This window comes from Gadus macrocephalus, chromosome 19 (assembly GCF_031168955.1).
Source record: "Gadus macrocephalus chromosome 19, ASM3116895v1".
NCBI lineage: Eukaryota > Metazoa > Chordata > Actinopteri > Gadiformes > Gadidae > Gadus > Gadus macrocephalus.
The window spans coordinates 11,307,765-11,324,729 of NC_082400.1; the positions used below are offsets into that span (position 1 = coordinate 11,307,765).

Sequence of the window (16,965 nt, forward strand, 5' to 3'; positions counted from 1 at the left end):
GAAATAGAGATAAGAGTCTTCCGACAGAAGACATGAACCGGACTTGAACCCCGGTCTCCAGGGGATTAGGCAGAGTGGACTCCAGTGCACCACTGAGGCGAAGACAAAACACAAAAATCAATCATCAATAAAGAGGATATACATGACATTAAAATGTATGTGTGTATTTCTATTATTTCCCTTATGTTTTTTTTCATGACGACCAATAAAAAACGACAGTGTTACCCCTTATATTTTATTTGACAAAGACAACAGTGTTACCCTTTATGTTTTTTTTCATGATGACCAATAAAAAACAACAGTGTTACCCCTTATGTTTTTTTTCATGATGACCAATAAAAAACAACAGTGTTACCCCTTATGTTTTTTTTCATGACGACCAATAAAAAACAACAGTGTTTTTTCATGACCAATAAAAAACGACAGTGTTACCCCTTATGTTTTTTTTCATGACGACCAATAAAAAACAACAGTGTTACCCCTTATGTTTTTTTTCATGACGACCAATAAAAAAAAACAGTGTTACCCCTTATGTTTTTTTTCATGACGACGAATAAAAAACAACAGTGTTACCCCTTATGTTTTTTTTCATGACGACCAATAAAAAACAACAGTGTTTTTTCATGACCAATAAAAAACGACAGTGTTACCCCTTATGTTTTTTTTCATGACGACCAATAAAAAACAACAGTGTTACCCCTTATGTTTTTTTTCATGACCAGTAAAAAACGACAGTGTTACCCCTTATATTTTATTTGACAAAGACAACAGTGTTCCCCATTATGTTTTTTTTCATGACGACCAATAAAAAACAAGTGTTACCCCTTATGTTTTTTTTCATGATGACCAATAAAAAACAACAGTGTTACCCCTTGTTTTTTTTCATGACGACCAATAAAAAACAACAGTGTTTTTTCATGACCAATAAAAAACGACAGTGTTACCCCTTATGTTTTTTTTCATGACGACCAATAAAAAACGACAGTGTTACCCCTTATGTTTTTTTTCATGACGACCAATAAAAAACAACAGTGTTACCCCTTATGTTTTTTTTCATGATGACCAATAAAAAACAAGTGTTACCCCTTATGTTTTTTTTCATGACGACCAATAAAAAACAACAGTGTTACCCCTTATGTTTTTTTTCATGACGACCAATAAAAAACAACAGTGTTATGTTTTTTTTCATGACGACCAATAAAAAACAACAGTGATTTTTCATGACCCATAAAAAACGACAGTGTTACCCCTTATGTTTTTTTTCATGACGACCAATAAAAAACAACAGTGTTACCCCTTATGTTTTTTTTCATGACGACCAATAAAAAACGACAGTGTTACCCCTTATGTTTTTTTTCATGATGACCAATAAAAAACAACAGTGTTACCCCTTATGTTTTTTTTCATGACGACCAATAAAAAACGACAGTGTTACCCTTTATGTTTTTTTTGATGACGACCAATAAAAAACAACAGTGCCACCCCCTATCTTTTATTTGATAAATATCGACAGTGTTACCCCTTATATTTAATTCATGATGGCCGATAAAAATCGACAGTTACCCCTAATGTTTTTTCCATGTTGACCAATAAATAACTACAGTACCCCTTATGTTTTTTTTCATGACGACCAATAAAAAACGACAATGTTACCCCTTATGTTTTTTTTCATGACGACCAATAAAAAACAAGTGTTACCCCTTATGTTTTTTTTCATGACGACCAATAAAAAACAACAGTGTTTTTTCATGACCAATAAAAAACGACAGTGTTACCCCTTATGTTTTTTTTCATGACGACCAATAAAAAACAACAGTGTTACCCCTTATGTTTTTGACCAATAAATAACTACAGTGGCACCCCTGTCGACGTTTTTGCAGGGATGCGAACATGAGCTGTTTAGAGTGATAACCGCCGAACTAAACAATGCACCAACAAGACACCTGATAATTTCATCACAAAGGTTATACTTGACTTTATAATTCGTATGAAATAGAGATAAGAGTCTTCCGACAGAAGACATGAACCGGACTTGAACCCCGGTCTCCAGGGGATTAGGCAGAGTGGACTCCAGTGCACCACTGAGGCGAAGACAAAACACAAAAATCAATCATCAATAAAGAGGATATACATGACATTAAAATGTATGTGTGTATTTCTATTATTTCCCTTATGTTTTTTTTCATGACGACCAATAAAAAACGACAGTGTTACCCCTTATATTTTATTTGACAAAGACAACAGTGTTACCCTTTATGTTTTTTTTCATGATGACCAATAAAAAACAACAGTGTTACCCCTTATGTTTTTTTTCATGACGACGAATAAAAAACAACAGTGTTACCCCTTATGTTTTTTTTCATGATGACCAATAAAAAACAACAGTGTTACCCCTTATGTTTTTTTTCCATGACGACCAATAAAAAACAACAGTGTTTTTTCATGACCAATAAAAAACGACAGTGTTACCCCTTATGTTTTTTTTCATGACGACCAATAAAAAACAACAGTGTTACCCCTTATGTTTTTGACCAATAAATAACTACAGTGGTACCCCTGTCGACGTTTTTGCAGGGATGCGAACATGAGCTGTTTAGAGTGATAACCGCCGAACTTAACAATGCACCAACAAGACACCTGATAATTTCATCACAAAGGTTATACTTGACTTTATAATTTGTATGAAATAGAGATAAGAGTCTTCCGACAGAAGACATGAACCGGACTTGAACCCCGGTCTCCAGGGGATTAGGCAGAGTGCATTCCAGTGCACCACTGAGGCGAAGACAAAACACAAAAATCAATCATCAATAAAGAGGATATACATGACATTAAAATGTATGTGTGTATTTCTATTATTTCCCTTATGTTTTTTTTCATGACGACCAATAAAAAACGAGTGTTACCCCTTATATTTTATTTGACAAAGACAACAGTGTTACCCTTTATGTTTTTTTTCATGATGACCAATAAAAAACAACAGTGTTACCCCTTATGTTTTTTTTCATGATGACCAATAAAAAACAACAGTGTTACCCCTTATGTTTTTTTTCATGACGACCAATAAAAAACAAGTGTTTTTTCATGACCAATAAAAAACGACAGTGTTTCCCCTTATGTTTTTTTTCATGACGACCAATAAAAAACAACAGTGTTACCCCTTATTTTTTTTTTCATGACGACCAATTAAAAAAACAGTGTTACCCCTTATGTTTTTTTTCATGACGACGAATAAAAAACAACAGTGTTACCCCTTATGTTTTTTTTCATGACGACCAATAAAAAACAACAGTGTTTTTTCATGACCAATAAAAAACGACAGTGTTACCCCTTATGTTTTTATTCATGACGACCAATAAAAAACAACAGTGTTACCCCTTATGTTTTTTTTCATGACGACCCATAAAAAACAACAGTGTTACCCCTTTTGTTTTTTTTCATGACCAATAAAAAACGACAGTGTTACCCCTTATGTTTTTTTTCATGACGACGAATAAAAAACAACAGTGTTACCCCTTATGTTTTTTTTCATGACGACCAATAAAAAACAACAGTGTTACCCCTTATGTTTTTTTTCATGACGACCAATAAAAAACAACAGTGTTACCCCTTATGTTTTTTTTCTTGACGACCAATAAAAAACAACAGTGTTACCCCTCATGTTTTTTTTCATGACGACGAATAAAAAACATTGTTACCCCTTATGTTTTTTTTCATGACCAATAAAAAACGACAGTGTTACCCCTTATGTTTTTTTTCATGACGACGAATAAAAAACAACAGTGTTACCCCTTATGTTTTTTTTCATGACGACCAATAAAAAACAACAGTGTTACCCCTTATGTTTTTTTTCATGACGACCAATAAAAAACAACAGTGTTACCCCTTATGTTTTTTTTCTTGACGACCAATAAAAAACAACAGTGTTACCCCTCATGTTTTTTTTCATGACGACGAATAAAAAACAACAGTGTTACCCCTTATATTTTATTTGACAAAGACAACAGTGTTACCCTTTATGTTTTTTTTCATGACGACCAATAAAAAACAACAGTGTTACCCCTTATGTTTTTTTTCATCACCAATAAAAAACGAGCGTTACTCCTTATGTTTTTTTTCATGACGACCAATAAAAAACAACAGTGTTACCCCTTATGTTTTTTTTCATGACGACCAATAAAAAACAACAGTGTTACCCCTTATGTTTTTTTTCATGACGACCAATAAAAAACGACAGTTTTACCCCTTATATTTTATTTGACAAAGACAACAGTGTTACCCTTTATGTTTTTTTTCATGATGACCAATAAAAAACAACAGTGTTACCCCTTATGTTTTTTTTCATGATGACCAATAAAAAACAACAGTGTTACCCCTTATGTTTTTTTTCATGACGACCAATAAAAAACAAGTGTTTTTTCATGACCAATAAAAAACGACAGTGTTTCCCCTTATGTTTTTTTTCATGACGACCAATAAAAAACAACAGTGTTACCCCTTATTTTTTTTTTCATGACGACCAATTAAAAAAACAGTGTTACCCCTTATGTTTTTTTTCATGACGACGAATAAAAAACAACAGTGTTACCCCTTATGTTTTTTTTCATGACGACCAATAAAAAACAACAGTGTTTTTTCATGACCAATAAAAAACGACAGTGTTACCCCTTATGTTTTTATTCATGACGACCAATAAAAAACAACAGTGTTACCCCTTATGTTTTTTTTCATGACGACCCATAAAAAACAACAGTGTTACCCCTTTTGTTTTTTTTCATGACCAATAAAAAACGACAGTGTTACCCCTTATGTTTTTTTTCATGACGACGAATAAAAAACAACAGTGTTACCCCTTATGTTTTTTTTCATGACGACCAATAAAAAACAACAGTGTTACCCCTTATGTTTTTTTTCATGACGACCAATAAAAAACAACAGTGTTACCCCTTATGTTTTTTTTCTTGACGACCAATAAAAAACAACAGTGTTACCCCTCATGTTTTTTTTCATGACGACGAATAAAAAACATTGTTACCCCTTATGTTTTTTTTCATGACCAATAAAAAACGACAGTGTTACCCCTTATGTTTTTTTTCATGACGACGAATAAAAAACAACAGTGTTACCCCTTATGTTTTTTTTCATGACGACCAATAAAAAACAACAGTGTTACCCCTTATGTTTTTTTTCATGACGACCAATAAAAAACAACAGTGTTACCCCTTATGTTTTTTTTCTTGACGACCAATAAAAAACAACAGTGTTACCCCTCATGTTTTTTTTCATGACGACGAATAAAAAACAACATTGTTACCCCTTATGTTTTTTTCCATGACCAATAAAAAACGACAGTGTTACCCCTTATGTTTTTTTTCATGACGACCAAAAAAAACGACAGTGTTACCCCTTATATTTTATTTGACAAAGACAACAGTGTTACCCATCATGTTTTTTTTCATGACGACCAATAAAAAACAACAATGTTACCCCTTAAGTTTTTTTCATGATGACCAATAAAAAACAACAGTGTTACCCCTTATGTTTTTTTTCATGACCAATAAAAAACGACAGTGTTTTTTCATGACCAATAAAAAACGACAGTGTTACCCCTTATGTTTTTTTTCATGACGACCAATAAAAAACAACAGTGTTACCCCTTATGTTTTTTTTCATGACGACGAATAAAAAACAACATTGTTACCCCTTATGTTTTTTTCCATGACCAATAAAAAACGACAGTGTTACCCCTTATTTATTTTTTTTCATGACGACCAAAAAAAACGACAGTCCCTTATATTTTATTTGACAAAGACAACAGTGTTACCCATTATGTTTTTTTTCATGACGACCAATAAAAAACAACGGTGTTACCCCTTGTTTTTTTTCATGACGACCAATAAAAAACAACAGTGTTACCCCTTGTGGTTTTTTTTCATGACGACCAATAAAAAACAAGTGTTTTTTCATGACCAATAAAAAACGACAGTGTTACCCCTTATGTTTCTTTTCATGATGACCAATAAAAAACAACAGTGTTACCCCTTATGTTTTTTTTCATGACGACCAATAAAAAACGACAGTGTTAACCCTTATGTTTTTTTTCATGACGACCAATAAAAAACAGTGTTTTTTCATGACCAATAAAAAACGACAGTGTTACCCCTTATGTTTTTTTTCATGACGACCAATAAAAAACAACAGTGTTACCCCTGATGTTTTTTTTCATGACGACCAATAAAAAACGACAGTGTCACCCCCTATGGTCCCTTATGTTTCATTTGATAAAAACGACTGTTACCCCTCATGTTTCATTTGATTAAAACGACAGTGTTACCCCTTGTGTTTTTTTTCATGACGACCAAAGAAAAACAACAGTGTTACCCCCTATGTTTTATTTGATAAATATCGACAGTGTTACCCCTTTTGTTTTTTTCATGACGACCAATAAAAAACAACAGTGTTACCCCTTATGTTTTTTTTCATGACGAACAATAAAAAACAACAGTGTTACCCAGGGACACGGGAAGTGGGGGTGCTTAGGGTGCTGCAGCGATCCCTGGTTGTAACTGCAATTGAGAAAGTTTTCTGAACTAATCAATACTTTTATTTTTTTGTATTATTTTATCATACATGATTTTTCATTAAATTATTGACATCCACCCTTCTTATGATATTTATCATATTATCATTTCATTTTATTTAGAACATTGTCTGTGTAGGCTGACGTAGGCTATGACGCACAATGCAGAACTGTCCATAGCTGAATATGGTACTATGCTGATTTTACATAAGCATGTTGGTGTTCAACATCTGTTGTAATGAACATTCTAAAACTGGTGTAAAATACTGCCATATTAATAGACACGTTGAATGTTATCGTTTTGATTCTGGAATCCCGCACGTAAACTGGTTGGCAAAAAAAGAGCAAAGACGGACGGTTCACTTGACGGAGAAACCGTCACTTTCCTCATATCAGACAACTCGTAACTCTGGATGAAAATGAAGGCTTTCTTTTATTGTCACTTTCCTTTGTAAACCTTTAGAAATAACCTCCTGAATCCTTGTTATAACGCTGTGTATAACCCCGGACCGCAACAGCTTGTCGGCATGTTGTTAGTGTGTGAAATTCAGCACAGTATCAGCCGAGTTGACTCTAATTTCCACATTGTTTACTTGCTAACGTTTGTGAATAACAGTGGCTAGTTGGCAGAACTCTTTTTACACACCAGTAGAGTGTTTATCAGAGCGGAGCCCTGAATGTGACGTCACCCGTCATCTCGTCTCTGTAAACAATGGATGTTGCGCAGCATTTATTATGAAGTCATTATATAGACTCTCTCTCAGCACCCCCCCCCCCCCCCCCCCCCCCTCGGACTGACTTCCCGCGTCCCTGTATGGTGGTTAACTTGAGTAATTTCCATATCAATAAAAATAAGTTCAAAATCGGTGTCTGCTTGTTGTTCCCAGTCCTACCAGTAGGCGTCACTATGCACATTCACATGTTTATTCCATCAATTAATTAAGAACTACATGGTCAGGTTTCTGGGAGGAAGGGATTTCCATTCTTGGTACATATGCATCACAATATTTCTTCAGTTTTTTTTATTTTTTATTTCTGTTACAAATTAGGGTCAATTTAGACAGGCAACGCTCTACTCAACAACTTTAAAGAGATTTTGGTTTTCAAATTATTTGTAATATTATCTAAAATCTTTAACTATATTTCGATAGGGCATATGGAATAAGGGCAACACTTACTACACACTTACAACCTTACTTTAGCTTTAGCTCTGAAGCTACAGGCAACCAATTAATTTGCAAATTGTCTCGTTCTCCTGACAGTAAAGTTCTCACATGATTTTAACTTTGACGGTTAAACTTTTCTTCCGGTTCAACATTGATGACATTCAACTGTGGTATCCAATCCATAAGGATAAATCGAAAAGTGAAGTCACACCCAAACAAAAAAAAAAAGTTTTTTCCCGCTTGTTTCAAAAATGAATGTAGTTAAGACTAATAAAATGTATTGGTCTTAAGTACCCTGACACCACAGGACGAGGGTAAGTCAACTCATATTTTCAGATTTGGGTCTCGATATTGGCCTAAAACGGGAGAACCTGATGAGTTGTTTTTCATTTCGACCACTCTGTTGTTAATCAAAAGAGACAATCTATCAAAACATCCACGGACCACAAAAGCTTTGACGTCAGTCATGGCAAGCTTATGTGGAACAGTTTTCCTAAACACACATTTCAACACTGTTGCATTGTCTTAAAAAGCAGAACACAACAACCTCGGGTTTTCTTGTCCACTTTATGAATCAACACAAATGAACAGCAAGACATTTTGATCATTTGCTGATCCCTAGGTCTCAGCTGAAATAACATCCAGCTACCCTTATAAAACCTAGGCTGAAGTTAGCACACCATCATTAGGCAAACCAATAGTTTTAATTGGTTACTAATCAATAATGGTAAGCCTATTGGTCCTCAGAGACCAACACTCAAACCAATAGACTCTATAACCCTAAATCCCTGCCACTCACATAAACTATACAACTGATAAAGAACCTGTTGTCTGATCCAAGGCAGCGGCCGCAAACTTCTCAGTTTTCTGGGCTGCGTTTTAACAACGAAGTAAATAAAGAAGTGCGAGGGGGACTGATTGTGCTGCGGTTTCATTGATGGCTCCACCGTAGTCGCCAGGCTACACGCAACTATTGAATTCAGAAGAGGAAGAAGAGTGCTTCTTTGTTTGGACAGATTAAATATCCTGTACGCATGCTCTCTGCCCACTTAAGCAAAACAAAAAAACTAACCAAACAACAAGTAGGCACAGTAGAACAGTATTCTAAATTTTTTGGTTATAATTGGCCGGCTAAGATATTTTGGGGGGACTTTTTTGGGGGAGAACATTAATTTAATCAACATAAAAAAAGTATCTGCATGTTCTTGGCCATTAAATGGATGGTGTAGATATCCATATTACATTTTTATTAGGGTGGTATTCAGATTCATCCCGTTTTAATACAGTGGTATAATTGGAGATTTGTTCACAACTTGCATTAAACCACAAAAAGCTTATAAAAGAACCACAGAAAGTACCCCCTGCAAAACCTTCAACGTAAGCTTAGGGGAACACAGACCCTAATTCAAAATCTTGTGCATTTGTCCCTATATTTTTTACAAGCATTTAATTTCACCTCTGCCACTGTGATATATGATGGCTTGCACAAACACAGACCCACACACACATGGAAGCACATACATGCGTGACACATGAAACATGAAATTGTGTCAAAAAATGAAATATGGTGGTGCAAGACGCATAACTGTAGGCCTACTGGGTGGGAGTCATGGTCTGTGAGGTGTGAGGTTGTGGTCGCTAAATTTATGGATGTGACTTGACAGACGTTTCAACATGAATGGAGCGCTGGGAAGCAGTAGTGTCAGGAGAGGGTTTGTGGTCTCCACTTTATCAGCATGTTGCACTGCCAGGAAACAGACAATCCCACACCAACACACACAAGAACGCAAATACACATGAGAACACACACACATGATAACATGCTCTATTTGTGTGATTACAATTTAAATGTGAATTTACAACAGAAATTGATAGTGAAGCTACCTTAAAAATAAAAATGCTAATGGGTAAAAAAAGAATGGGTCATTTGATGCAAAAAAAGATACATCTCAAATTATTTGAAGCCATTAGCATTATAATTCTAATGGATTCAAATACATAGAAATTGTGTCATCAATTTTGATTTATCTTTTTTGCATCAAATTACCCATACATTTTTTTATTGCTCTAATCTGTGCTACCTGCACTCATTTATCACTATATCCATCAATCATTTTCCTCTACCTTACTACCATCAACCAAAAACTAAAAGGGGAACTTCAGGACAACGTCGGTTGATATTTAAAACTGGTAACCCGAGTGATAAATATGTTGGAGAGAAAAAGTGATGTTTATTTGAAGAGGGATTTGACTCTGTCAACAAGATAGGTAGCCTTTCATAATCATTAACCTTTACGTTTTCATTTTAAAATTGTTATTCGATAACCTGTTGGTACCTTGGTATGAAATTCAGATTTCAGGTTACTTGACGACAAATTCAAAGTTCCAGTCTTCAACTAGTTGCATTTCAATCTTAGTCCATCCATGCAGAAAATATTTACGAAATATATATATTACAGCTTTCTATTTGTACAGCTCGGGTCAAAACCATATTTCTTCTATTTAGTTTTGATGTCATGGTTGCCAATAGCTACAATTCAATCATCCCTAAGGCCTGCCCCACCCTCACAGAGTTGTGATTTTAACTTACCGGTACTGTAAATCAAAAGCACTTATTGTTAATGTGTGATGGACTTGTGTGTCTGCAGGTTATGCAAAACCTGTGGGCAAACACAAACACTGGATTTAGAGGGCAGAGATTAAGCGAGAGATGGTGGCTGTTGGCTGGGTTCCACAGATCCTGATCTCTGGTTAAGATTGCGATGGTCAGATCTGAAACCGATCCATTCTTCCAGAGAGAAAAACAAAAAGAGAAGTGTTGAAGGCTATATTGTGATGTCAGCCTTTTTTTTTTTTTTTTATCGGCTGCGTTAATTTCGCAGCAAGCCCCTATTGGGGCTGGTCCCCTACTGGTCCACATATACCGTATATATACCTGAGCAGGTACCAGTCACCGGCACTGAAGGTGTTTTACCAAACGCTGAGAGAGCCATGGTCTTGGCTGAGGGTCCACCATACAAGATGGTGAGTCCTGCTACATTCAGAATAATTGTAATTCAATAATTCAATGATTGTTATCAAAAAGTAGTTAAAAATAGTGTTTGTATTCCAATTATTTCCATTCATTTCACAATTTTGAATTGAATTTAAAGGTATCCCTTTTCCGAGGAGGAAATACCTTTAACGGTGCTAGGTAGGTTGATGTTTTAGTATGTTTATGGTTGTATTTGAATCCTAGAGTGCCTTGGACACCGACATCAACCAGCATTTCCAGGATGCAATAGATGTTATTCAGCATCACTCGGAGAGCCCTTACAGCGACCCAGGTTCGTCTCCGGCAATGAAATGACACATTCCACACACACAGCGCACGTTAAGCTGCTACTCACGAGGCCGGACGGGCCAGAACTGAGATATATTTTTAATTCTTTATGTTTATGTTTCATAGATCTATATTGATTTATAGTCACATTTTTGTCTTCATTCTGCTGCCATTTCAAATGAAACTCCCCTCCCACCACTACTATTATTGCCAGCTTTCATCCGTTTCCACAGCTTCTTCTCATTTAACACGAGAAAGGTTTTAACCTCATGAACACCTCGCCGGTTCATTCCGACGGCCCTTGAACCAACCTTTACGCGCACTGTTTAATTGTCCACTCCTCCCTCAGGGTACAAATACTACGAGACGCTGGGGACACACCAGCCGCTGGGCTGTCAGATCTCCTGTTACCTGGTGACGCCCACCCACCCCGACACCCTGAGCCCCGTGTACGACTGGACCAGCGCGCCGCTGGGCAGCCAACACTTGCAGAGCAGCGGGGTAGGTGGCGTTTGAATGTTGGGGGACAGAGGGACGGACGTGTTGAGTGTTCGGTCTGGGGTGTTCTCCCCAAGGAGGGGTTCCCGAACCAAACACTTATTTTCATGCATCCTGGTGAATTACGGTAGTTCACCAGGATGCAGTTTAGTTTTTTTTATTAGTTTGCACCAATGGGTGTCTTTTCTTCAATTGTTTATGGTGAAAATTTCAAATTATAATAAAATACATTGCAGTAAGGCTCTCAGGCCTTTTGTATTGCTTTCAATTATTTATTCCTCTGTGTATGTTTTTTGGGGTGCAAAAAAGGACCCAGCGCTGAAGATCAAATGTTATAGAGTTATAGAGTTTTTTCAAAGTAAAAGTCCTCTGTTTCTATCCTGTTTTATTGGGGGGAACCAATGCACATGTTCTCAATAATGAGGGGGAATTATCCCCTGCGTCTACATACACACATGCATGTTTGTCTGCACACATGGCTTGAAACCATGTCTGGTTTTGTCTGTCTGAAAGACAGCCTACTAAGTGTTATTTTGTGTGTTCCTTAGCAGCAGTCGTGGCCCCCGGGGGTCCCTGAAGTCTCGGTGGGTCAACCCGTAGCACTTGAGTCCCCACAGTTCTACCCCGTCCTACCGGTTCCCAGACACGGAAAAGGTAACCCCATTTCTTCCGCACATATTCAAACCATAAAAACCAGAGGAAAGACGTATCTTTATTTTTTATTGTTTGCATCGTTAGGTGCTTAAAGCAGAGTGCCAAAAACTATTTTGATTGCCAATACTATTAATACGATAAATAATAATAGCATAAATGTTATAGAATATAACAAACAAAGCTGAGGCAAGGTAGGGATGTGTGTGGGTTAAGTAATAGCATCAATGGGCCTTGTTCACCTGGCGGCCATCTTGGTTCCAGCTCGGTTCCAGCTAGGTGGACACCAGCTGGTCTAGCTCGTGTTTAGAACCAACATGGCCGCCAGGTGAAGGCCCATGGCCCCATCAAACTATTCAAGTTTAGACAGACTACATGTCCGCCTGGTTATGTTTCACTTGCGGTCATCCACACTCTTAACACCCTGCACATCATGACGCCCGCAGGTCGCAAGAAGCTGCGTCTCTACGAGTACCTGCACGAGGCGCTGAGCGACCCGGCCATGGCCGACTCCATCCAGTGGACCGACACGGCCAACGGCACCTTCCACTTCGTCTCCAAGAACAAGGAGCGACTGGCCGAGTGCTGGGGCCAGCGCAAGGGCAACCGCAAGACCATGACCTACCAGAAGATGGCTCGCGCCCTGCGCAACTACAGCCGCAGCGGCGAGATCATCAAGGTGCGCCGCAAACTCACCTACCAGTTCAACCCGGCCATCCTCCAGAGGCTGGGCGGTATAGACCAGGGGCCCCAGCTGAGGGCCCCCGCCAACCCCTCCGGGCCGGGTGGAGCTCAGGGGCCGCCTGGGGAGCCCGCGTCTTATGGGCCTGATTGGTACAGCTGGTATGGGCACTACCCTCTGCAGGAACAGTGGTTTTCGGCCACAGACCCACGACACCTTTGACGGAAAGACAAAACAGGAGATTGCCACCGTTTCGTCCGCGTTCGTTTTGTACAGACTTGAATTTGGTTTTAAAGCAGCAGTAGCATTTGCTTCTTTTGTTGTGTCATTGGTAAGCATCATCATTATTAACTAATAATATAACTTAATTCTAACTAACTTTGTTCAAAGTTTGTTATAAGTGTAGCAATGCCGTTTTTTTTAAATTATAATATTCAGTATATACAGTATGATTTCGAAATGTATAAAGTTGTGTTAGTATATTATATTTATGATATCGCTATTTCTATTTCAACGTGTTTTTCTGTCACTTTCTCAGTATTAATCCAGGGAAAAAAAACATCAGCTTTAGGCTTATTGTATTTTGCCGTATTGTTTTTTGCACTCTATTTGTTTGAATTTTGATGATTTTTAAACAATAAACCTGTGTCATTACATCACTGCCTTTTTAATAATCCTTTCTGCAGCCACCTCACCCGGTCTTAATCTTCCTTTTGTTTAAACTCTTATTTATTTTTACCGGAAGACATTCAGGGTTTCATGCAGACCATGTTTGTTAGTTAAGGAGGTGGGGGGCACCTTTGGTGACTCTTTTACAGGTCAATTTTTTTCCCTGTTTTATACTTATAATATTTACAATTTAAAAAAATGCATAATTATAAAAGTTGTAAAGTGCTGTGGGATACCCTGACATTGTATATTACAAAAAAAATAAATAAAAGATAGATAAAAAATTATATTTCTATGTCTAAAATATCCCACTAAACATTCTCCAGCATCGACAAACGGCCACAACGGGCCCAGAATAAAGTCAGTCAGTTTGGACACTTTGGGGGTGGGTGAAGAAATATTGCCGCAGCAAACGTGCGTTTCCTCCGCACAGGGAGCCATGCTTCCCCAGGCATCGCAGCCCCCTGTTATCTCACCCAGAGAGGGCAGGATGTGGTCAGTGCTGGGGGTCCCCACTGTTCTCTGTGGGACGGGTGGCAATTGTTGTTGTGCACCAGGGGGGAAAAACGCTGGTGTGAAAACGGGAGAACAGAGGAGGAGGAGAGGAAAAACGAAAAGAAAAAAACTGTTCTCACACTTTCTTTAACCAGGGGAGGGTTAAATAAAGAGTCTGTGTACGTTTTTGTGTCAGACACTCTCAATTTGGGCACAGCACCTTGTTCCAAAGTTGGATATCACTAAAGGAGAGGCCACCTCAACTGAAACAGCCATGGTAATGGGATTGCTCTTGTTGGATGGATTGGAGTCATCCAAGGAAAAGAGCACTGAGAATTAACCTTATTTATATCTCTTTTCCTAATAACAGAATTCCTTGCAGGATAACCAATCAGATCTGGAGGTGATTATGGACTTTCTAGAGGAGTACTACAGGCAGAATCGGGACAACGGATTGGGAAATCGTCAGTAGGCCTTTACACTACACTAGCTCTATGTAGATATTGTTTTTGTTTGCTTATCCTCTGGTTTTGATAGGAAATGGTATGAGAACGACTTCAACATATTTAGCCTTGCAAAGCATCTTTGAGATACTTAGAATTCAGTTTTCTAATATACATGTTTTCCATTCTTCCAGTGGATGATGTCTACTGGACAACAAGTGTGTCCGTGGACGACCCATCATGTGAACATCAGCACTTCACCTGTCACGAGACCCTCGTAAGTCACTCCATTACCGTCATCCTATATTTCCATTGATATATTCACTTGATTAATTGTTTACACGTGTAACAATAGGCCTATATGTCCACTTTCAGAACCCAAAGCCTGTCCTCCTACAACCAATTCTGAAACAAGAGAGCGACGTGACACCGAGCCACATCCCAGCCACCGTATCTGGCCCCTGGGTGCTTAATAGGAAGTGTGACCCTGACGATGAGCTGGGCCACCACACCGCGATAGGGCGGTCTGCTGCACACACCTCGCCTGGCACAGGTGAGTTCTGCTTTTCCTCAGTCACTAGATACCGTTTAATGAGTTGTGTGCAGCCTAAGGGAAACAAAACAAAGAGAGCAAATACACGGCCTTCCCTTTACTGTAACACACAATGGACGTGTGTGGGCACGGTGTTTTACATATCAGATAATAACCGCACTTTTTATAACTCGCTTGCCTGGTCTTTTAGGAACGTCACGGCAAGAGATTTTCTGGCCTTAGTTTAGGGGAAATTATTAACTGTATTCTTCCGAATAACCACAAACTGTTGGGAGTTGACACAAGGCAAGCGTGCTGCGTGACATTAAAAAATAATTAGGCCTACCTGGCTTATAGTTTTGTCTGCGGTTGAAATTAATCCAACATGATCCCCATGTCATATTTCTTCCAAAGATGTAATAACAGCTCTGTTGTTCCTCCCCCCGTCCGTCACCTGCAGGCAGGAAAACCAGGCTGTTTCATTTTTTGTTCGAGATGTTGGAGGACCCCGCCATGGCCCACTGTGTGTCCTGGGTGCCGGCGGCGGCCAACAGCACCGGCGTGTTCCGGTTCTCCTCTGGGAACAAGGACCAGGTGGCGGCGCTCTGGGGCCAGCGGAAGGGCAATAAGAGGCCCATGACGTATCAGAAGATGTCGCGAGCGCTGAGAAACTACGCGCGCTCCGGGGAGATCTTCAAGGTGAAGAGGAAGCTCACCTACCAGTTCGGCCCGGACACCCTGCAGTCACTACAGCAGTGTCGCCATGGCCGACATTAGTACTCTTTTCCTGCCAACGACTTTTTTTACTCGTTCTTGTTTTTGTCCCCCCCCCTCTGTGAAACCTTACGTTCAATGGTGTTCTTGTATATATATTTTTTTTTTTTCCTATGAAGCCTTCTAGGTCTACTTTCCTTATTCTAAACTTCTGTTTACACTGCGTTCCCACTACCAAGTTTAGAGTTGGCCTAGGCTTTTTTTTTTATTATTAGAAAATGTAATTAAAACGCACTTGATGTCAGTCAGTGGCTGTCTAATACTGTAGGCCTACTTATAATGTTTGTTGTTTGACGTGATAGAAAATATAGTAGTAAATGCAATCAAATAACAAAATGTAAAGATTGTCTGCGCAGATTGTCTGTTACTTTTTTTAATTAACCTTAAAAAATTCACAAATGTTTGACATCCATCCCACATTTCTTGTAAAAACATAAATGGCGTGCTTCTTTGAATCGCGCCTGTGTGTGTGTGCGTGTGTTTGCGCGGGCATGTGCACATCCGCCTGCAAGGGTCAGTGTTGCCCAGCATGCAGGGTCCTCTTCTATTTTCTCCCGCCAGACCAGTGTATGACCTCATGGTGGAGTCGCCCCAGTGATGCGACCTCGTGCATAACCGCTCCATTTCCAAATGGTTTTGTGTTGGATGCTTTTTGTGGTGACCCACTTGATACCGTCCTAATCCCACTAGCATCTGACGCCGCCCGGGGCCCGCTCTGTGTGAGTTATAATTGGGATTAAAACAGACACGGGGCCCCCTTGCCTCGAATACTAGGGGAAGGACACATCCTTCAAACTGGAGCCAAAAAGTCACCTGGGTCCTTACTGAGTATGCTCAGAATACACAGTCATCCCAAGACGAGGTATGCAGGTTAACCGTAAAGGTCATTGTTTTCACCACCAGTTCCAGATTTAGAGTATCAGGTATGCTATTGTATATTTAAGCAAAGTAACGCAACGCTGACAGCAAATATCTTATGGAATGAATAGCAGCATTCCGGTGATGATGTGCTTGACGCATTGAGTGATGGGTTTAATTGAATGATGGAATGAACTCCATCAGTTTTGAAGATGACACCCTGCTTATTTTCATGCAATACATATTTATTAGTCACATTCATTTATTCACTTATTTAGTTAATTAATCTGCTCAT

The 16,965-nt window shown here is 38.6% G+C and overlaps 2 protein-coding genes across 2 annotated transcripts; both read left to right on the forward strand.

Annotated features, from left to right (window-relative positions):
- Positions 1-10,608: 10,608 nt before the first annotated feature.
- spic (Spi-C transcription factor (Spi-1/PU.1 related)) lies at positions 10,609-13,553 on the forward strand. Its single transcript, XM_060039131.1, has 5 exons — positions 10,609-10,770; positions 10,985-11,072; positions 11,418-11,569; positions 12,118-12,220; positions 12,664-13,553. Exons 1-5 carry the CDS (start codon positions 10,738-10,740, stop codon positions 13,119-13,121), a joined length of 834 nt encoding a protein of 277 aa, XP_059895114.1. The 5' UTR covers positions 10,609-10,737; the 3' UTR covers positions 13,122-13,553.
- A 581-nt stretch (positions 13,554-14,134) lies between these two features.
- On the forward strand, positions 14,135-16,130 carry spi2 (Spi-2 proto-oncogene). Its single transcript, XM_060038699.1, has 5 exons — positions 14,135-14,340; positions 14,434-14,527; positions 14,701-14,783; positions 14,882-15,059; positions 15,499-16,130. Exons 1-5 carry the CDS (start codon positions 14,338-14,340, stop codon positions 15,813-15,815), a joined length of 675 nt encoding a protein of 224 aa, XP_059894682.1. The 5' UTR covers positions 14,135-14,337; the 3' UTR covers positions 15,816-16,130.
- The last annotated feature ends 835 nt before the right edge of the window (positions 16,131-16,965 follow it).